The sequence below is a fragment of the Bactrocera dorsalis genome, chromosome 2 (assembly GCF_023373825.1).
Source record: "Bactrocera dorsalis isolate Fly_Bdor chromosome 2, ASM2337382v1, whole genome shotgun sequence".
NCBI lineage: Eukaryota > Metazoa > Arthropoda > Insecta > Diptera > Tephritidae > Bactrocera > Bactrocera dorsalis.
This window is the reverse complement of record NC_064304.1, coordinates 74472043-74495591: the sequence shown is the minus strand read 5'-3', so window position 1 is coordinate 74495591 and position 23549 is coordinate 74472043. Positions and strand designations below refer to the sequence as shown.

General features: G+C 36.6%; 2 protein-coding genes across 8 annotated transcripts in view; one reads left to right on the top strand and one right to left on the bottom strand.

Moving 5' to 3' along the window:
• The window catches only part of LOC109579336 (cholesterol 7-desaturase nvd), a 202416-nt gene extending 182164 nt beyond the window's left edge, over positions 1-20252 (top strand). For all 7 annotated transcript variants that reach the window (XM_049450086.1, XM_049450080.1, XM_049450085.1 and 4 more), the window contains 3 exons: positions 16988-17099; positions 19635-19808; positions 19885-20252. In XM_049450086.1, the coding sequence (XP_049306043.1) occupies positions 16988-17099; positions 19635-19808; positions 19885-20046 (448 nt within the window). In that variant the 3' untranslated portion in view covers positions 20047-20252. The remainder of the gene's footprint in view (positions 1-16987; positions 17100-19634; positions 19809-19884) is intronic.
• The window catches only part of LOC125776636 (uncharacterized), a 502262-nt gene that overhangs the window by 45609 nt on the left and 433104 nt on the right, over positions 1-23549 (bottom strand). The gene's annotated exons all lie outside the window — the stretch shown is intronic.

The window sequence follows — 23549 nt, the reverse complement described above, 5'->3', positions numbered from 1 at the left end:
CAACATAGTTTTTTATTGACAGTGAACAGTTTAAAGGAAAAAATTTTGGCACAGGGTTTATGGACAAATGACCGTAAAGCCACATTACAGTACAGACTTTGGGAGCATTTTGAACTGACTGTAGATGTTGAAGACAAAAGCTCTGACAGCGAAACTAGCTCAATGCAAAACAACATGTTGCTGGTGATGGGGTCCGGATGGCTCGATCATTTTGAATCTATTGTCATGGCCATTCCTTGGGGGAATTTAGAAAAGCTTATATACCGGAAACAATTATTGAAGGGGACTGCAAAAATTTTCGTTCGCAGTCAACGGGGCATATGTATGTAACCATTTGTAGTACACTAAAACAAAGTTTGCAAAAATCGTTCGGCTGTCTGTTGTGATTGCAGCTTCTCGACGTCGCACGGTGGTTCCTGCCATACAACAAAAATAAAAAAGTCTATGTTTATATATTGGGCTTGTAGCTAAATAAATAGTTGCATATGCCAGCAAATTTATATATTTTGAGTTTGTTTTGATTATTTCTAACGGAACTTCTTGAGTGAAAGCAACATACATATGTACGGCCTTGCACAGAAGTAAATAGTTGACAAAAATAAAAGCGAAAGCAACGTGTACATTCAACTGCAAAAGTTTAATTTAAAAAAGTGTCTAAATAAAAATACTGAAAATGGAAATTAAAGTAGATGGTAATAGTATTATTTTTCAGTAATAACAAGTTTTTAAATTGTGCTGTTGTTTTTAGAATAACAAATTTTAATGAAGTGTCTGGAGGATGGAGTCATATGTAGAAGTTCACGCAAGTGAGGAAAGTTCTCTGATCGCCATTCACTTGGGAGTGGCCAGAAACGATTCTTTTACATATGACTCAAGCAGCTCACGACTTCCGGTCTTTGACCAAGTATCCTCTGGGTAGCCTAAGAACATCCGTTTGAAGGCGAGCTAACGTGAGAAGGCGAAATATCCCCTACATAGGGTTGTGCGCTGGGTTTGGGACCCGCCACGTAAAAAAACAACCCCAGCGAATAGCAACAACCAGCCTCGGATGAGAGACCCCCCTTTTGATGACGACCATGGAAAACGAAATAAGGACTACGAATTGAGGGCATGCACCTGGAATGTCCGGTCCCTTAATTGGGAAGGTGCCGCTGCCCAGCTGGTTGATGTCCTCGTGAAAATAAAGGCTGACATCACCGCCGTCCAAGAAATGCGATGGACGGGACAAGGACAAAGACGAGTAGGTCCTTGTGGCATTTACTACAGTGGCCATATAAAGGAGCGCAAGTTTGGTGTTGGATTCGTGGTGGGAGAGAGACTCCGTCGCCGAGTACTATCATTCACTCCGGTGAATGAACGTCTAGCCACAATCCGCATCAAAGCGAGGTTCTTCAACATATCGCTGATTTGCGCCCACGCCCCGACGGAAGAGAAGGACGATGTGACCAAAGATGATATGAGCGCTTGGAGCTCGCTTATGAGAGCTGCCCCCGCCACGATGTCAAAATCGTGCTTGGCGACTTCAACGCCAGGGTGGGCAAAGAAGGTATCTTTGGCACTACGGTCGGTAAATTCAGCCTCCACGAGGAAACATCCCCAAATGGGTTGAGGCTGATCGACTTCGCCGGGGCCCGAAATATGGTTATCTGTAGTACTAGATTCCAGCATAAGAAGATTCATCAAGCTACCTGGCTGTCTCCGGATCGAAAAACTACCAACCAGATCGATCATTTTGTGATAGACGGAAGACACGTCTCCAGTGTTTTAGATGTGCGTGCGCTCCGAGGTCCTAACATCGACTCGGACCACTATCTTGTTGCAGCTAAGATTCGCACCCGCCTCTGTGCAGCAAAAAACGCACGCCAACAAACACATGGAAGGTTCGACGTCGAGAAGCTGTAATCACAACAAACAGCCGAGCGATTTTCTACTCGGCTTGCACTCCTGCTCTCTGAGAGCACTCGTCAACAACACGGTATAAGGGAACTGTGGGACGGCATTTCAAACTCCTTACGTACAGCTGCAACCGAAACCATTGGTTTTCGGAAGGTGCAAAAGAACAGCTGGTACGACGAGGAGTGCCGTGTCGCAGCGGAGAGAAAACAGGCTGCCTACCTCGCTACGTTACGATCGACCACAACACGTGCGGGATGGGATAGATACCGAGAGTTGAAGAGGGAAGCGAGACGCATTTGTAGACAGAAAAAGAAAGAGACCGAAATGCGTGAGTACGAAGAGCTTGATAAGCTGGCCGACAGGGGTAATGCTCGAAAATTCTACCAAAAGATGCGGCGGCTTACAGAAGGTTTCAAGACCGGAGCATACTCATGTAGAACCCCCCAAGGTGATCTAGTCACCGATGCCCAGAGCATACTTAAATTATGGAGGGAACACTTCTCCAGCCTGCTGAATGGCAATGAACACACAACGCCAGGAGAAGACGAACCCGATTCCCCAATCGATGACGATGGAAAAGACGTTCCATTGCCCGACCAAGAAGAAGTTCGAATAACAATTACCCGCCTGAAGAACAACAAAGCGGCGGGGGCGGATGGATTGCCAGCCAAGCTATTCAAACACGGCGGCGAAGAACTGATAAGGAGCATGCATCAGCTTCTTTGTAAAATATGGTCGGACGAAAGCATGCCCAACGATTGGAATTTAAGTGTGCTATGCCCAATCCATAAAAAAGGAGACCCCACAATCTGCGCCAACTACCGTGGGATTAGCCTCCTTAATATCGCGTATAAGGTTCTATCGAGCGTATTGTGTGAAAGATTAAAGCCCACCGTCAACAAACTGATTGGACCTTATCAGTGTGGCTTCAGACCTGGTAAATCAACAACCGACCAGATATTCACCATGCGCCAAATCTTGGAAAAGACCCGTGAAAGGAGAATCGACACACATCACCTCTTCGTCGATTTTAAAGCTGCTTTCGACAGTACGAAAAGGAGCTGCCTTTATGCCGCAATGTCTGAATTTGGTATCCCCGCAAAACTAATACGGCTGTGTAAACTGACATTGATCGGGACCAAAAGCTCTCCGAGCCGTTCGATACCAAACGAGGTTTCAGACAAGGCGACTCCCTATCGTGCGATTTCTTCAATCTGCTGCTGGAGAAAATAGTTCGAGCTGCAGAACTTAATCGAGCAGGTACAATCTTTTATAAGAGTGTACAGCTGCTGGCGTATGCCGATGATATTGATATCATCGGTCTCAACACCCGCGCCGTTAGTTCTGCTTTCTCCGGACTGAACAAGGAAGCAAAAGAAATGGGTCTGGCAGTGAACGAGGGCAAGACGAAATATCTCCTGTCATCAAACAAACAGTCGTCGCACTCGCGACTTGGCACTCACGTCACTGTTGACAGTCATAACTTTGAAGTTGTAGATAATTTCGTCTATCTTGGAACCAGCGTAAACACCACCAACAATGTCAGCTTTGAAATCCAACGCAGGATAACTCTTGCCAACAGGTGCTACTTCGGACTGAGTAGGCAATTGAGAAGCAAAGTCCTCTCTCGACAGACAAAAACCAAACTCTATAAGTCACTCATAATTCCCGTCCTGCTATATGGTGCAGAGGCCTGGACGATGTCAACAACAGATGAGTCGACGTTGCGAGTTTTCGAGAGAAAAGTTCTGCGAAAGATTTATGGTCCTTTGCGCGTTGGCCACGGCGAATATCGCATTCGATGGAACGATGGGCTGTACGAGATATACGGCGACATTGACATAGTTCAGCGAATTAAAAGACAGCGGCTACGCTGGCTAGGTCATGTTGTCCGAATGGACGAAAACACTCCAGCTCTGAAAGTATTCGACGCTGTACCCGCCGGGGGAAGCAGAGGAAGAGGAAGACCTCCACTCCGTTGGAAGGACCAAGTGGAGAAGGTCCTGGCTTCGCTTGGAATATCCAATTGGCGCCACGTAGCGAAGAGAAGAAACGACTGGCGCGCTGTTGTTGACTCGGCTATAATCGCGTAAGCGGTGTCTACGCCAGTAAAGAAGAAGAAGAATGAAGTGTCTTTTTGATTCAGTTTTGTTGTTCTTTGTTAAATGTATTTGGAGATTTAGTAACTTTGTCAACCGAATGCAGTGACCGGATTAGTGTGTAAATGTTGATACAAGTATATAAGGGGTATTCTCTTGCTCTTGCAAGATTGCAGATTGCAAAAATACTACACCGAAATATACAAGGGCACGAGAGCACCCATTGCAGAATCTAGTGATATATGAGCGACTGATTCAGTCAATTTATTGTAAATGACTATTGTGCATGGCTATTGTGAATTGGCGCACCTTCTGCATGCATTTTTAACGAAAAAACTGTAACAAAACTTTATAATTTAAATAGAAATTATAAAATCTAATTAAAATTTACCTTTCTCAACAGTTTAACGACGTAATATGTCTTTATGTAAAATGGCAACTACAACAGGGTTGCATTTTTATTTTTGCGTTACATTGCACGCTAATATACATGGGTTTTGGTCTGACATATTTCACAGCCCTTGCAAATATTTTTCTGCGTGTGTTTGTTGTTGTGCCGTTGTAAATCTGCAATGCTTGCACCGTGCACCGGGTTTTGCAAGAGCAAGAGAATACCCCTATAGTTTAAAATAATATTAAGTTCATGTGCAGGGATTTGCAGGTTTCTAAATAAAGTTCATTAAACTAACCTAACTTTTTAGTTTCAAAGTGTATTTTGTACATCAAATGTGCGTGTTATAGCATTGGTTTTTGCAAGTAATGTCAGTAAACAAATGTAGAATTAGTTGTTGTTGTCTCACTCTCTCTCTCTGAGATTTTTATTTTTTAAATTTCTTATCGTAGGAACGTCTTATCAATCAATCATCATCGCTCCTATATTTTTGGAATTTGATGCTCCAAAAATGGAACAAATACGACGAAAGGTCAGGAAGTGTTTGAAGAAGTTTTTGAAGATATAGTCAGAAAACCAGGTTTTGAAGGTGACGGACACCCGTTAGATGATATACTGAAATGTGCAAAATATTTATGCAGACGCACTGGGGTGATGTGGAAACAAAACCATCGCGTAAAGTCAGACGTGTTAAGAAACTAAAGATTTATGGTCCTTTGCGCGTTGGCCACGGCGAATATCGCATTCGATGGAACGATGAGCTGTACGAAATATACGACGACATTGACATAGTTCAGCGAATTAAAAGACAGCGGCTACGCTGGCTAGGTCATGTTGTCCGGATGGATGAAAACACTCCAGCTCTGAAAGTATTCGACGCAGTACCCGCCGCGGGAAGCAGAGGAAGAGGAAGACCTCCACTCCGGTGGAAGGACCAAGTGGAGAAGGACCTGGCCTCGCTTGGAATATCCAATTGGCGCCACGTAGCGAAGAGAAGAAACGATTGGCGCGCTGTTGTTGACTCGGCTATAATCGCGTAAGCGGTGTCTACGCCAGTAAAGAAGAAGAAAAGCGAGTAAACGTGGTCGCCCAACTGCTGATTTCTCTGCATGCTCCAAACAGACTAAGCAACGTAGAATAGCAAAATTGGCAGAAATTGATAAGTCCGTAGCGCATACCTTACGTGAAGTACATTTGGAATCAAATCCACTTTTTCAGGAAGTAAATGTCACCGAAGTCCTTTCGCTAATAATTGATACAAACTTAACGAAACATCAGTCCTTAAAAATCAGTGATTTTATAAACTCTGAACTTTCGTACAAAGTTTTGCCCAGCTATAAAAAGGTTTTAAATGAAAAGAAAAGAAGTTATCCAGATGCAGAATCGGTTAGCGTGAGTGAATCACAGGCTGAAGTGGAGCTACAAAGTTTACTTGACCATACAGCTTCACGTATATTAGATCTCCAAACTGAAGTGTTGAACGTCATACCCGATGTAAATATAAGCAATCTTGTTTTGATAGCAAGTGGGGAGTCGATGGTAGCTCCGGATACAGTGAATATAAACAACGTGTTAGTAACAATACTCTACAAGATAATAGTTTATTTGTAACATCCTATGTGCCCCTTAAATTAGTTACTAAATCTTCAACACTACAAGATACTAAAGTTATATGGCAAAATCCTCGACCGTCGTCCACTCGATACTGCAGACTAATACGATTTAGTTTAAAAAAAGAGGCAACAGAAGTTTGCATTGAAGAGAGGAATTATTTCACGAAGAAAATTGATATGTTAAAGTGCACAGAATATTTAAGATCTGGACAGAAAATAAACGTCGAACACAAATTGCAACTGACTATGGTTGATGGAAAAGTATGCAATGCACTAAGTCAAAGATCATCTGCTAAGTGTTACATACGCCAGGCCAAACAAAAAGAGATGAACGATATAGATAAATGTCTACAAAAAGCCGTCCACAAAGAACATCATGAGTTTGGTTTATCACCTTTACATTCATATATTCGATTTTTTGAATATTTCATTCATGTATCGTATAGACTAGATATCAAAAAATGGCAAATTAGGTCGGCAGAAGATAAAACTCAATTCAAGGAAAAAAAATTCAGGTTAGAAATAAGTTTAGATCAGAAATGGGTTTAATAGTGGACATGCCAAAAACAGGAGGTAGTGGGACGTCAAACGATGGCAACACGGCTAGACGCTTTTTTAATAAAGCTGGTTTGGCTTCTCAAATAACGGGCGTTGACGAAGAGCTCATACTAAGATGTGCAGCATTACTGCAAGCTATGTCATCAGGATATAAAATAAACACGGACAAATTTAAGCAATTCACACTTGAAACTGCTAAAGGGCTTGTAGAGAAGTACCCTTGGTTCTATCTTCCACCTTCAGTTCACAAGATCCTAGTGCATGGTTCCGAAGTCATCGAAAGTGCAATAATATCCATTGCAGAACTATCAGAGGAAGAAGGAATTAAGAGGTATAGGCTTCAACATACGAGGAAAACTTCTCGAAATACGGATTTACTTAATATGTTATTGTTGAGCTCAGATCCATTTATTACAGGTCAACGAAAATTGCCATGCAAAAAGAAAAGCGCATTATTAAAATCTACAATAGAATTGTTGGAAGACTAATTACGTAAAAGAATTTTTTATTGAGGTTTACAACGTCCTTATTTTTCTTCCAAATTAATAAAATTTTTAATCCTTTGGTTCGGCCAGAGAACCCGCATCATCCTGCTTTGGAAATTAACATCGAAATCATAACCAACTTTGCTCTTAACAATACACAAGACCTTTGCTTTCGGTTCAACTTTGCGAAAGCTAATTTTAAGAAGATTAATTACGAACTTTCTAGAGTAACTTGGCCAGATTACAGTGGCAATATTGAATTTAGTGCTTCCCACTTTAATGAAACTATTTTAAACTTATTTGAAAAATATGTTCCGAAGTGTGTTGTTACTCAAAAAAGGAGTTCTAATTTATGGTTTTCGAAAGAATTATGTAAATTAAAAAATAGAAAATCTCGTGCTTTTAAACTTTTTAAAAAAACTGGTTTAGTTGCTGACTATTCAAAATATTCTAAATTGCGTCGACAATTTGCTGAACTTAACAAAATATGTTATAATAATTATATAAATAAAGCAAAAAATAATATTATACGTAATCCAAACTTGTTCTATGGTTTCGTCAACTCCAAACGCAGGATTTCTAACTTTCCGTCCGCTATGAAATATAAGTCTAGTATGTCTGGTAACAATCACACTATTTCTTTTATGTTTGCTGAATTCTTTAAGTCCAATTACTCTCCATAATCTCCAAAAAATGTTCCGCATCAGCACAAGTTATGTCCGATTTCTGTCATTAATGCGCCTACCATTTCCGAAGAAGATGTGCCAAATATATATACCAACCCCTAACAAAACTATTTAACTCATCTCTTATACAAGGCTTTTCCCACCCATATGGAAAAAGTCATTTATAATTCCTTTACATAAGAGTGGATTTAGGTCATCTATTGAAAACTATAGGGGAATAGCAAAGTTGTCTGCAATACCTAAACTTTTTGAAGCAATTATAACAGACGACATAACCTTCCGGATCTCTCCACTAATTCCTTGTTCTCAGCACGGTTTTCGTAAAGGGAAATCTACAATAACTAACTTGATTGAAAAACAATTCTTACATGTATCATCTGGCTTTAGGGAGAATAAGAATACTGATGTTATATACACAGATTTCAGTAAAGCTTTTGATAAAGTAAACCATTCAATTCTTTTGAATAAACTTGATCTTCTTGGTTTTCAACCGATATTTCTAAAATGGGTAGCTTCTTATCTTAGCAATAGAATTCAACAAGTCTTATTTAACGATAGTTTTTCTGACATAATCAATGTTCCTTCAGGCGTTCCACAAGGTAGCCATCTTGGTCCAATTCTGTTCTTGTTATTTATTAATGACATATCATCTGTTTTAAAGTTTTCAAAAGTCTTATTATATGCTGACGATGTAAAACTTTTTAAAACGTATACTTCAAACAACGAAAGATGCCAGTTGCAAACAGACTTAAACAACCTAGTTTCTTGGTGTGATAGAAATGACATGCCATTGAACCTTAAAAAATGTAAAACAATGTGCTTTTCACGTAGATCTGTAGACCCAACTTCATACACAATACAAAACTTTAGGTTGGAGCAAGTATGCAGTTTTGTTGATCTGGGAGTAACTATGGACCCCAAACTCAATTTTAATCTTCACGTATCTTCCACTGTTTTTAAAGCTAAAGGCGCTCTTAGTTTTGTTAAACGTTGGTCTAAAGAATTTAGAGATCCGCTTACCACAAAAATTCTTTTTACATCTCTGGTGAGGCCTATATTAGAGTATGCTTCTGTGGTATGGAACCCTAGTTACCAAGTCAATTCGGATAAGTTAGAGTCCGTTCAAAAACAATTCTTACTTTTTGCCTTAAATCATTTGCATTGGGATTCCAGTTTAAATCTTCCCCCTTACACTAACCGTTTAAAACTTATAAATCTCCCGACACTCGCTAGTCGTAGGGAGATGCTTGCTATAATATTTCTTGTGAAACTCATGAATGGGTCAGTCTGTAGCCCATCTCTCTTATCTGATATTAATTTTAACGTCCCCGCTCGCTCTACCAGGCAGTTTAGACCCTTACTTTTCAAAATTTCTAGAACAAATTTAGAATTAAGCGAACCATTCCGCCGTATATGTCACGATTTCAATTTTCATTCCAGCACATTTGATTTAACAGACTCACTTTTTACAATTAAAAAAATTATTTTATCTACTCTTAACAAGTAAAATTATAAACTTTAATTTAATTCTTAATTTTGGCTGTTGAAGTTTTTGTTTCTGTAGCTGAGCAGCTTAGGATCGCAACGCTTAAAACTCTCTTGCCTTTTATGACTCGGCTAATTCCGCTCGTTCGCGGATTGCGCCCCTCGCGTCGGTTGGGCGGGAGGAGGGTAACCGTTGGGTATTATTATTATAATTATTTGAACTGTAAAAAATAAATTGTTTAATTTTATAAAATTAAATGGCACATCTGTTTTCCTTTCTATTTATTAATAATAAATCCGGGAATTGGAACAACATTTATCACATGCTCAGGTATTTTAACGTTAGAATTATATATGTAGAATATGAAAAGTGGGCGTTATACAATTGCGATTTTTTCAGAATATCGTACTTGCATGAACAGAAATATGCTGTGTATATTGCAGGTCAGTATCTCTATTCTAACTATTTTTGTCGCAATCCTCCATACAAATGGAACCACTGTGCATCGTCTATTACAACATAATCGATCTGGTTGGTGGTTTTTCGATCCGGAGACAGCCAGGTTGCTTGATGAATTTTCTTATGCTGGAATCTAGTACTACAGATAACCATATTTCGAGCCCCAGCGCAGTCGATCAGCCTCAACTCTTTTGGGGATGTTTCATCGTGGAGGCTGAATTTACCGACCGTCGTGCCAAAGATGCCTTCTTTGCCTATCCTGGCGTTAAAGTCGCCAAGCACGATTTTGATATCGCGACGAGGGCAGCTCTCATAGATGCGCTCCAAGCACATAGAAGGTATATTTGGTCACATCGTTCTTTTCTTTCGTCGGGGCGATATGTTGAAGAACCTCGCTATGATGCGGATTGGGGCTAGACGTACATCCACCGGAATTAATGACAGTACTCGGGGCGAAGTCTCTCTCCCACCACGAATCCCACCCCAAATTCGCGCTCCTTTATATGGCCATGCCACAAGGACCTACTCGTCTTAGTCCTTGTTCCGTCCAGCAACATTTCTTGGACGGCGGTGATGTCAGCCTTCCCTCTAATGAGGACATCAACAAGTTGGGCAGCGGCACCTTCCCAATTAAGGGACCGGACGTTCCAGGTGCATGCCCTCAAATCGTAGTCGTTTTTTTTTGCCAGGGTCGTCATCAAAAGGGGGGCTCTCATCCGAGGCAGTTGGTAATCTTTCATTGGGGGGGCACAACCCTGTGAAGGGAGGTGTTTCGCCTTCTCACTTTAGCTCGCATTCAAACGGATGTTCTTAGTCTACCTAGAGAATACTTCATCAAAAACCAGAAGTCGTGACCTGTTTGACCCATATGTAAAAGAATCATTTCTAGCCACTCCAAAGTGAATGGCGATCAGAGAACTTTCCTTACCATCCATCCTCCATATACATATATATATTATATAACTAAAGTGCTTAATCCCATAATTTTACGCAAGTGTTATTAAATAAACTATTTTTATATATCTAATAATATAAAACTAAAGTGCTTAATTACATTATTTTCCCACTTGCATTTTTATTTCCATACGAACGAAAAATTTTTATCTCAAATTTCGCGTGAACGAAGACTTGTGTTCGAATTTCGATTAAACAATTTTGAACGTATATTTTATTACAAATGAATCTTCCCAGACTGAAGTTTTTGAAGTAATACAATTTGATGAAACTGGATCCAACTCCTCCTATTTCAAGGAGGCCAGACCTGTTAGAACTTTTATTGTGAATTCGTTTTAAATTTAAAGACGTGCTTCATTAATTTAAATATAAATAATTTTCATTGTATTTTTAGAATTAATAGTTTCATTCAATAAATTATATTGTTCTTTCTTTAAGAAAAAATATACTTAATTTTATTCACAAATTGAATTAACATTTTCAATAAAATATAAATAAAAATTGTTAAAATAAATTATAATAGAAAAAGAAAAACTTAAAACAACGAAGAGATGTATATTAGGGTGGAGCGATTTTTATTAATTTTTGATTTCTGTTTCGGTATACCTGTAGAAAGTTGTTGTTTCAGGTAGATGTTAAACACAAACAAAATCAGTAATGTCATGGTATGTTTAGAGGTGCCTCCATCAACTCGAAGTTTTTAAAATTTATGTCAAATACTCGTAAATTCGCAAACGTTTTATAAACGTTATTTGGTGTTCTAAGCGATGCTATGCTAGAGTAAGATTAATTGATAATTGATCTTAAAACATATATATAACTCTCTAACCATCTTATAATAACAAGCTAAGTTCCGCACTTCAATTTCACATTCCAAAACCCACACTCCAAAACTTTCCACATTTCATATGTTATTCTAATTTTCCCAGGCACTCACTTTCCACAATCCCAGGCTAACAATATCCAAATAACGGTATTATAGCAACTGAATGCGGTCTGTCAATTCTGTACAGTCTTAAGTTTGAAGTCAAAGTCAGTCAGTTTGATTTAAAAAAATAAAAAAAAAACCTAAGTTGATAACTATATTCTTTAGTCGTGCGCTTATAGCAGTTCACTTGTTCGTCGTTCATTTACTCGTTACATCAAATTTCACAGCTATAATCGGAATATTTACTGTAAGTAGTATTTTTCATGTATATTTGATGCTTATAGCTCAGCTTTTAACTGCAATTAGTACTTATTACTTGTCTTGATTGTAGAAATATGTCTCAAATTAAAACACGACAAACGACGAGGTGTCCTGTTTTTGGTTTACCGGAGAAGTTACCTGTTTCTCACTTACCTACGTATAAGGATCTGATGAAATGTTATCTGTTCATAAAACACGAATTGAAGCGCGGTAAAAGCACAAAGGAGCTAACAGTTCTTGAAATATCTGAAAGATTAGCGGGTGAAGTTCTAAAAATATGGCAAAAATCTTCAAATTTTACAATTGATTCGCTCCTACCACGACAAATACGATACAGGAGCTTAATGAAACCGATTCAAGGACGTCAAACTAACATAAAATCCCAGGAAAAGATTAAAACATTTATATCAGAGTCCCATAGATTATTTGATATCTGCAGCTGCAAGTGAAAAGATATCAGATATCATTCTTGCTGTTTAAAAGGGTGTCATGTTGCCAAAGAGGAAGTGAGCTTCTTACTCGACCAAAGGTCAAACAGAAAAATGATGATAGGCGGTGTCGATATAGTTTCAACTGTGAAGAATAAGAAAAAGCAAGAAGAAGAAAAGAAAACAGTTTATTGTATAACACAGAGGCACACTATTTAGCCAAACCGTGTTGTTCTCGTTCTTAGGCTGATGATTTTTCAATTGAAAGCATCATCTCATGTGATAGTTCTTTCGTACAATTTAGTCCTAATCAAAAAGACCCACAACATGGCAAGGGAAAGTTAACAGCACCCCTGAGAAAAAATAGATTAAATTTACCGTCATTAGCCCTTGCATGTGATCGTACTGTAGTCTCCGACAGAGCCGCTGCAATTATACCTTCTTCTCTCTTAAAAGACGTTGGTATTATTTCGTCGAACGATTCAATTTGTGTCATTGATCGTTCAAAGTTGCACCATGAAAGAACTAAGGTCAAATCAACTTTACAAGAAACGGACTGCAATAAAATACTTCGTGGTGGTATTTTGATATAAGGAAGGATAAGACTTTGGCTCGTATTGATAAAGAAGGGTAATTTTACAGAAAACGGCAAATGGAACATCATTATGTGATTTTATCGGAACCAGGAATCAACTATGTTTGTCATGTTACCTGTGAGTCGGGAACTGCTAAAAATATTAAAGACACAATATTATTATAATATTGTATATTTAAATCTCTGTCGGTAAATTTGAGTGAATTAGCTGTTGTTCGGTGCGATGTAACTGTAGTGAATACAGGTTTCAAAGGGGGTGTTATTCGTTTGATGGAAGAGAAATTCAATAGGCCATTACAGTGGTTTATTTGTCAATTGCATTCAAATGAGTTACCATTACGTCATCTTTTATTACATTTAGATGGAAAAACTATAGGACCTAAAAGCTTTTCAGGTGCATCGGATTTCAATTACAAACTTGTCAAACAATGCCTATAGTCGAATGTACTGTTATACCTACAATATTACCTGAAATAACTAGGGAAGAGCGTTGTACCGACCAAAAGTATTTATAAGACATAATGACTGCTATCAGCACTGGTATATTTTCTATTAGCTAATATGGAAGCTGGAGCCCTTAACCATTCTAGATGGCTAACAACAGCTAATCGAATTCTAAGATTGCCACTAAATATACTCGTAAACGAGAAGAAAAGCTGGTTGTAAAGGGTGATTTTTTAAGAGCTTGATAACTTTTTAAAAAAAAAAAACGCATAAAATTTGCAAAATCTCATCGGTTCTTTATTTGAAACGTTAGATTGGTTCATGACATTTACTTTTTGAAGATAATTTCATTTAAATGTTGACCGCGGCTGCGTCTTAGGTGGTCCATTCGGAAAGTCCAATTTTGGGCAACTTTTTCGAGCATTTCGGCCGGAATAGCCCGAATTTCTTCGGAAATGTTGTCTTCCAAAGCTGGAATAGTTGCTGGCTTATTTCTGTAGACTTTAGACTTGACGTAGCCCCACAAAAAATAGTCTAAAGGCGTTAAATCGCATGATCTTGGTGGCCAACTTACGGGTCCATTTCTTGAGATGAATTGTTGTCCGAAGTTTTCCCTCAAAATGGCCATAGAATCGCGAGCTGTGTGGCATGTAGCGCCATCTTGTTGAAACCACATGTCAACCAAGTTCAGTTCTTCCATTTTTGGCAACAAAAAGTTTGTTAGCATCGAACGATAGCGATCGCCATTCACCGTAACGTTGTGTCCAACAGCATCTTTGAAAAAATACGGTCCAATGATTCCACCAGCGTACAAACCACACCAAACAGTGCATTTTTCGGGATGCATGGGCAGTTCTTGAACGGCTTCTGGTTGCTCTTCACCCCAAATGCGGCAATTTTGCTTATTTACGTAGCCATTCAACCAGAAATGAGCCTCATCGCTGAACAAAATTTGTCGATAAAAAATTTTCGAACCGAACACTGATTTTGGTAATAAAATTCAATGATTTGCAAGCGTTGCTCGTTAGTAAGTCTATTCATGATGAAATGTCAAAGCATACTGAGCATCTTTCTCTTTGACACCATGTCTGAAATCCCACGTGATCTGTCAAATACTAATGCATGAAAATCCTAACCTCAAAAAAATCACCCGTTATTAGCCACGAACGTTATGAAAGTTTATGGGCCAATGTGGTTTACAATAAAATGTAACTCTTCATGCATTAACGGAGCCAAAAACCTAAAGAAAACCATTAACATAAGTCCTTAAACGAGATGGTTCCATTAGGGCAAGACTGCTATCACGTCAACGAATGCCTCATTTCAATACAAACAAGAATTTGAGGTTTAAATAGTATTTTAAGTAATGTACGAAAATATTTTTCGTAATAAAAGCTTAGAATGCTATTTTTTTTGTTTCATTTAAATGTTTCACTGTACTGGGGCACCTCACGACATTAAGCCCGCTGTTAGATATTTTGCATGTTTGTTTTATATATCAAAAGGCAACTTTTCATAGCTGTGCCGTTAAAAAACACAAAAAAAAAAATTGTCTCCATACATTATCTCGCCACTTTAATGTGTATACATACATACGTCAACATTACTAGTTAATGCCTAATATTTTCTTTGCAGCCAATATTTAAATTTTTGAAACTTCTATTTATACCTTCATAAAATCTAGTTTATTTTCTACTTCTAGTTTTCTGAGGCGTTTAACCTCTGCATTGCGACGTTTTGTTTCTGTTACTAAATTATCTTGATTTCTTTGGAAATTTGTAATGCCTTTTTTTAAATTCCTTAATAATTTTTCTATTCCTTTGGGGTGTTCATTCCGTATTTGTAGACTCTTACTTAGGTTAGCATATATTTCTTTTTCTATTTGCAGTATGTGAGCAGGGGTTGTGTTTATATTTTCCGTTGGTAGTTCAATGATACTTTTGCTACCAAAGCTACTATTCAAAAAACGTTGGTCGTTTGGTCTGGTCTTTAGCCTACATCACTTTCTTCATTCTTACTTGTTTCACACTGGTTGCTATCAATTGTGTAAGATGAGCTAGCTTGTAAACCAAAAACCCTGCCACCATCTACACCTTCCATGCATTATATTATATTGTCGCTGTTAAATACAAAATAGTTTGTTTCAAAACAGAAAATGCATACTCTTTACATGGTCCTCCGCCGGTCGTCTTTTATTTTGCGCATTCTGGACAGCCTTTTTCCGGACATATCTTTTCTGGTCTATCCAAACCAGTTAAAAAAAATGAAGTGTAAAGAATCAAGGATTAAAACAGCTGGAAAAAAGATCATTATAAACATCAATCGACAATCATTGTTTACCTTTTTCCATTCTGCAATTAATGTCAATTGTGGCTTCATGCTGTTGAGGGAATTATGCAACTTCTTCCTATATGCATTTATATTTTCTTTATTCTCCTTCTGGAATCCGTTTCCTATGTTCGGATTTTCCGACATAGTATTCCAAAGTAACTTTAATAAAGGACTTTAAAAAAAAATACAGAACAAATGGTTTTTTCGGCGAAATAAATTTATTTTATTCTAAATAGTCTCCTTCTGCTTCAATACAGCTTTTTGCACGGTCCAAAAGCATGTCGAACGAGTGTTTTAGCTCGTTGGCCGGTATGACCGCCAGTATGCAAGCCTTTTGAATGGCCTCTACTACTGCATAACGCTTTCCTTTCATGGGCAAATGCATTTTTCCGAAAAGGAAGAAGTCGCATGGTGCTATATTGGGTGAATATAGGGAGTGGTTAGTGGTTAAATGTGGTTAAATGTTAAAACGACGCATTATCGTCCAACAAACGCAACGAAGCTCATTTTCGCACCGATAACACAAACATATTGACACTTAAAATGCAATAACTTCACTTCCAATCGATGAAATGTCATGAAATTATCACTGGACAATCGATAAAAATAGCAGATTCTAAGGCACCTGTCGTCATATAGATGGCGCCACCAGGAGGTTTACTTTGGAATGCACCTTGTATGTTAACTGGGCCTTATTAATATTTCATAAAAAGAGTTTTTTAGATTAAGAAAATTGTGAAAGTTTGTTCCCTCTCAACGGCTTTGTGAACGATTTTTATGATTTCACATGAAAAAAAAATACATTTACGTTACGGAACATTTTCGAATATAGGAAATATTTCCTATGTGAAGTACACGATAAGCACAAAGTTTACAATAAGGCTAATTGAAATGCTCTTCCATCTGTCAGATGCCAACACGACGGGTTTCAAGCACTGGTTTCTTGACTGTTTTCGATGTCATTAACAGAGAAAAACCTTCACTGAAAGCTTTGTACCATTAAAATAATTTTGTTGTTTTGAGCCGTGATTCCATTAAAAACACAAAACTTCATATAAACCCTTTGTTAATTTTTATTTCATAATAAAAATCGATAGACAAATTTTTCGCCCAAATACTAATTGGCATATGGAGATTAAACTTTTCAAGAACATAAAAAAGAATTACACCAAAAAAAATTTCGATTCGGCGTATCCAATGTTATTTTAATCTCACTTCTGTTAGGATTAGGAATTTTACTATTTATGCATGCTCTATGAGACTGAATAAGTACCAATATACATAAATATATCGAAAACTATGTACTGCTATACTATAACAGTATTATGATTATTCAAACTACATGTCCTATTTTTCATGTTTCCTATTTCCAGTTGGAGTACTTCACCATTACCAAAAAGCCATGTCGCAGTACTACAGCTAACACATTATCTCCAGATGTTTCTCAAATATAAGATGTTTAAAATGGACATAAAAGCTGAACAGGTATTACTATACTCCTAAATTATATGATAGAAAACTTTTCAATACAGTGAAAATATTATAATAAAGGCGTTATTGCCGGAACAAGAATCCACGGGATTAAGATTTGAACTTGCGGTCTAACCTTAACAGCCCGATTACTGTTCCAGTTATGATCCAAGTAATTATTTTTTTTGTTTGGGGAAATTTTTACGAGTACGTTAACAATATGTTAAAAATGTTTGGAAACGTAGAGCGAAGAATGATTGGCGGCGTTCTGTGAAATACTTCGTGGGAATATTTGTGAGCCATAGTGCACTAATCCCAAATTACGATGGAACTTTCACTTCAGTTATATTGTTTTTTTTTTTGTTATTCACTGTGTGTGTTTTGTTATGAAGCTATAGCAGCAACTTGAGTGGTGATTGTGTGTTCGCCCACCGTGTGTCAAAGTACACAATTGCCTAGCGATGTAACTACCAATTCGATTTTTGGTATTATGTTTTGGTTTTGTCATATCGCCCATACTTAGTTCAGTCGATCTTATAGCCCTGACAGACGGCAGTGCTAATATGCATTAGCGGGCTTAATTTACATTTATTTGCGCATTTGACCCACGTTAATGCAAGTTTGTAATGCACCAGAATTTCGTGCATTTGGTTGAATTTACCAAATTTGAGTAGGCAACAGTGCTCAAAAATGGCGGATTTTTGCTATTTTTTGACAGATGTCGCACTGTTGCTATCCATTTTTCCAATATTCTTAAGTTCTTTGCACACTTACAGCCGGTTTCACGAAATTTTCTAATTGAAAATTAAGTTTCATTTAATTTTAATTTTGATTTTTATTTAACTTTGCACTTAAGTTTGCAGCGTTTCACCATTATTCATAATTGGCAACCCAAAAATGACAAAGCAGGGCTGTTAGTAAGAATAACAGCTGATTTATGTAAACAAATAAATTGTACTGATTAATAAAAATGGAGAGTGTAGCTCGAAGCAAGAATTTTTCATCAAGTGACATTTCTACTTTGCTAAGCCTAGTGCATTTTTTCTTTCCCTCATTATACGAGAGCGACGATTTATAAATATATTTATTAAAACCTCGCACTCCATATCACTTTCGTCGTCAGATTCCATTTTTTACAATATAAGTATTTATCTTCTGCTACTTGCAAATCAGCTGATTGGAAAACGTTAACATAGTTGCATATGACAGTATTTAATTAATATTTAAATGGCAAAGGGTGACCATTTAAATACAAATTAAGTCAAATGGTGAAACTGAAATAAATTAATTTTCACTTAAATCAGTTTCGTGAAACCGGCTGTTATTCCGCATTACAATCAATTATTGCTATTAATTTCACTCTATTATCTTTTAACGTAGATAATAATAAATTTTTAAATAATTTTTCGTTAAATTTATATTGATTTTCCAAAATTAACGAAATTTCTATTAATAATTTTTCTTATTCATTCTTATTTCACTTTTTTTTTTAATACATAAACAAATTTCACTATCAGCTGTCTAAATGCACAAGCCTGCCGTCTGTCACCATAAAATTTCAATGCGCATTAGGGTTGCTTAAGGCGCATTAATTTTGCTCGTCTGTCAGTGCTATTATAGCCCATAATGCAACATCGCTAAGTTGCATTAGTGGGCTTAATTCAAATTAACTTGCGCATTTGACCCATGTTAATGCAAGTTAGTAATGCACAAAAATTTTGTGCATTTAGCTGAATTTAAATTTGAGTAGGCAACACTGCCCAAAAATGGTGAGTTTTTGCTATTGTTTGACAGATGTCGCTTGAATTCTGCCGCCTTCTTTGTGTTTACAGCATCAGATGTAAACAGTTTTTGTATTGCTAATTAAATTATGTGCAACTATATTAACAAAAACAAACTTTTATATTTTTAGATGGCAAATTTTGATATTATTAGATGGCAGAAAATAAGCAACGCGCAGTTTGCTATCCATTTTTCCAATATTCTTAACTTTTTCGTACACTTTTTCCGCATTACAATCAATTATTGGTTTTAATTTCACTCTATTATCTTTGAACGTAGTTAATAATAAACGTATTTTTCGTTAAATTTATATTGATTTTCCAAAAATACCAGAATTCTATTAATAATTTCTCTTATTAATTTTTATTTCACTTTTTTTTTAAATAAATAAACAAATTTTACAATCAGCTGTCTATCAGTTGGGTAGCGTTGCTTAAGGCGCATTAATTTTGTTCGTCTGTCGGGGTTATAATAAGCAAATAGGTTATACTGGCTTTCACGCAATGCCTAGATCTAGTGGCCGTTAGTAATGCCAATGGAGGCACAGTTTAATTTGAGTTGAAGTATTCGTCAGTATTTGTCCAACTATAAATTGAGATGCAAATTTACTAATCTTTTAAGTTGGATCAAACTGCAGAGTGTGCGACAATTTATTCAAATCGGTTAAGAAGGTCACCACAATTTCATATCTCAGAAACTATTTGACCAACTTGAATCAAATTGGCCTGAAAAGTTTAACAAATTATGAGACTTCAATATTTTTTGTAGGTTGGTCCTTCATTTGTACACTTGGATATAAAATCGTCGATTTTGGGACATATTGACATTCTGCAAACTGTAACTCCGATTGAACCACTTGTACAAAAAGTGTCTCATAGGTTCTACGCACGACGGGGTCTCGGACCTATGGTAAAGTTAATGATTTTCGCTGAAAGTGTTATGGTAATATATACATACATATTTATTTATTTTTTGTTGTATTAATGAGCATTAAAACTCTTTTTTAATTTATTTATAGTTTCAAAGGGACATGTTTATCTGGAACCACAAAGTGTTTCGGAACACACCAATATTAGTTAAAGAAGATATTGCCATAAAAAAATTTCGAATGTGGTTCTCTCAATTTTATACTGAAAATAGTATATCATTTATTGACGCGCGAAAAATATTGGATTGGTAACAATATATGTACATATGTGTTTTTACTAAACGTAGAAAATCAAAATTTTTACAATTCAGAACAAATGAAGTGTTATGATAAGTATGTAAATGAAGATTAAAATGAAATGATAAAATACTTTATAAATTTATTAACGTAGAGCACCATATTTTATTATATTTCAACTATCTCGGAATACTATAAATAAATTTTTTTAGAGACCCAAATATGTTGGCACCTATCTTGTATTTTGGAATTCCTTTCAGAACTACTTTGAAAAAGTTTAACATTTATCACTAAGGTTTCTTCCGCTTATTGCGGTCATTGCCGCCAGGTACAAAGGTGGTGAGCTTTTATCTTTTCTCAGCTTTTGTTACCCTTACATACTTAGTAAGTTCGACTGCTTCCAATGACTTCCTGTGTGACTAAGAAAGAAATATTTCGATAACTTCTTCTAAAGTGACTTCAATGTCATGATGCGTGCGCTGCAATGTCAAGCCTATCGATCTATCTTAAAGAATGTTCGTCCTCATACGGCGAAGTGTCAAAAAAAAAGCGTTGAGAGCACGCACCCGTCACAATAATGGCACTGGCAGTGAGAAGTTCACTTTTGAACTTCAAACGTCGCATGACGTTGTCATTATCAAAAAGGCCTTTGAATCTATCTATCAAGCAGTGGTACCTTAGCGTTATTTATTACATTCAAAAATGGATTGATTCTGGATTATATTTCTTTTACTTTATGTTTAATATTAGTAGTAAAAATACTAATAAGCCATTTAAACCTTGGAGGGGAGGAAATTTTCCCCTCTAAGTCCGCCATCGAATAAGCTGTCACTTTTTATACCCTGAATAGGGTATATTAAGTTTGTCACAAAGTTTGTAATACCCAGAAGGAAGCGTCGGAGACCCTATAAACTATATATATAAATGATCAGTATGTCGAGCTGAGTCGATTTAGCCATGTCCGTTCCGTCTGTTTGTATATATACAAACTAGTACCTCAGTTTTTAAGATATCGTTTTGAAATTTTGCAAACGTCATTTTCTCTTCAAGAAGCTGCTCATTTTCGGAACGGCCGATATCGGACCACTATAACATATAGCTGCCATACAAACTGAACGATCGGAATCAAGTTCTTGTATGGAAGGTTCGAAGGTAAGTTCGTTACTTGATAATTTGATACTTTATAATTAATTTCTATTATTTATATATACATATGTATATTATTAATTTCTTTTGTATAGAGAAACTAAAAGGCTTAACAAGGAGAAAAAGGTAAGCATTGTGAATTGAATGTTGTGTGTATAATTAAAAATTTTAATATTACAGAAAACATTTGGAGGATTCAAATACATACATATATTGCGTACAACAAACAAATAAGAGAGTAAGTTTTAAATTATTAAAGCTAAATAGTGCATATTTATTTCAAATAGTTGCTATAGATTGTGCATTTTTGTGAAATATGTAATTTGTGCTTTATATCTACATATATATGTATGTAAGTTAATGCTGCCCACCAATAATATCAACACGCACCTTTGCTGCTGGCAAAAATTGAACTCTTTTTATTCAACAAATTTACTTAATTTTTATAATCAAATTTTGCTTACTTACTAAAAACTTACATGTGTACGAGTTCTTACTAGCTAGAACTTATTTCTATACATCAAATAATCATAACGTAAGCTAAAACCAGAGAACGTTTAATATAGAGAAGGTTCACGGCGCGAATAACGTAAAAATATTTTTGGCTAACTCGGCAGAGATGGAAGAGTCTCACCACAGACAAATTATGAGCGTGTTTCACCACATTTAACAGCGATTAAGGGGGTTTTAGAATGTATGAGAAATAGCATGTAAATGTAAATAAGAGAGCTAATGCAGGGCAATATACATACATACATGTGATTATATGATTTGAATTCGCGAAAGCGAACATAAACACATATGGTTATGATATATGTGCTTATATGTATGTAAGTTTTGAATGATAAAATTTACGATTAATGTACATTTGTCACAATTGTAATATATTTAATTTTTTTAATAATATTATGATAGTTTGTTATATACATACATACATATGTATGTTATGAAGTATACATATAAGTATGATTTGATATATTCAAAAAATAATTATAAAATAGGCTTTATTTTCACATTAACAAAGATAGAGTGTTTATGTTCGCTTTCGCGAATTCAAATCATATAATCACTTATCAATAATAACATGTGCGCGCTGCTCATATGTACATACATAAATATGTGCGTATGACATTGGCACACATACAACATATGTACATACTTACATATATGCGTTCACATGTATATATGTCACCCACAAAAACTACAAACATTGCTTTACAAAAACAACAATCGTTTGAAATAGCATCAGCAGCGTCACAAGTGTAATATGGCAGCCAAATACATATGTAGTCGCACGCATCTTTCGCATCTCCGTTGTCAAGATCAACCAATGGCCGAAACTGGCGTTTTGTCAAAGAGTCAAGTGCTGAACACATTGAGTGCGACAGACTGTTCTGTCAAATATTAAAATACACACGTTCTTATGGACACAGTTATGTAGTTGTGCAGCTGCCTCAATAACTGTGTCCCTAAGAACGTGTGTATTCTAATATTTGACAGAACAGTCTGTCGCACTCAATGTGTTCAGCACTTGTGTGATGATAGAAAATCCAAGCTGTGCCGAAAAAAATAAACGAATGGCCGCTTATTGACCGCTTCCCTTGCCGATGTAACAGCTTCGCCAACAAACCAGCGTAAATATGTATGCATATGTATGAGCTTGCATACATATCGACGCAGATTTTTGCGAGTCACGGAAAAATATTTTAGACAAATATTATAAATCGACAACTCCTATGTTGCCACTTTTCTCACTTCTTTCTGTGAAGAATCATCAGAAAGTTGTTCAATTTATGATTTTTAGCTTTTGCCATCGTCGCGAAAAGACGCTTGTTGGCAAAGGCATGCTCAGAGAGATGTTACGGCGTCTGTTTTTATGAATGAAGCGAGGTCGTTTGTGGAATATGCGCCTGCGTTTATGAATGAAATCGTTTTTGTTGTAAAATTTACTACATTTGGGCTTCGCCAATTCGGCTGCCATATTGACTTGTGATGCTTCTGCTATTTAGACAATTGTTGTTTTTGTAGAACAATGCTTCAATTTTTTGTGGTGACATATTCACATGTGTACGCATATGTATGTTTGTATGCTTGTGCATTATTTGTTCGGAAGTGTATACAAATATATGTACATATAAGTATATATGAATATATGAACATGCAGATCAATGCGCGCACATGTAATATATTGATAAGTGATAAAATCATGATATTGTTACGAATTTACTCTTGCTAGTTTACTTTGTTAGGTTCGTATCTCTGGATTGACAAATAAAATCAACACTGTTTAATTTAATTCAACAACTCTTTATTTCACAACTCGTCTACACTATAGCAGTTTACTCTTAGCACTGATTGATTACGTTGGCGCT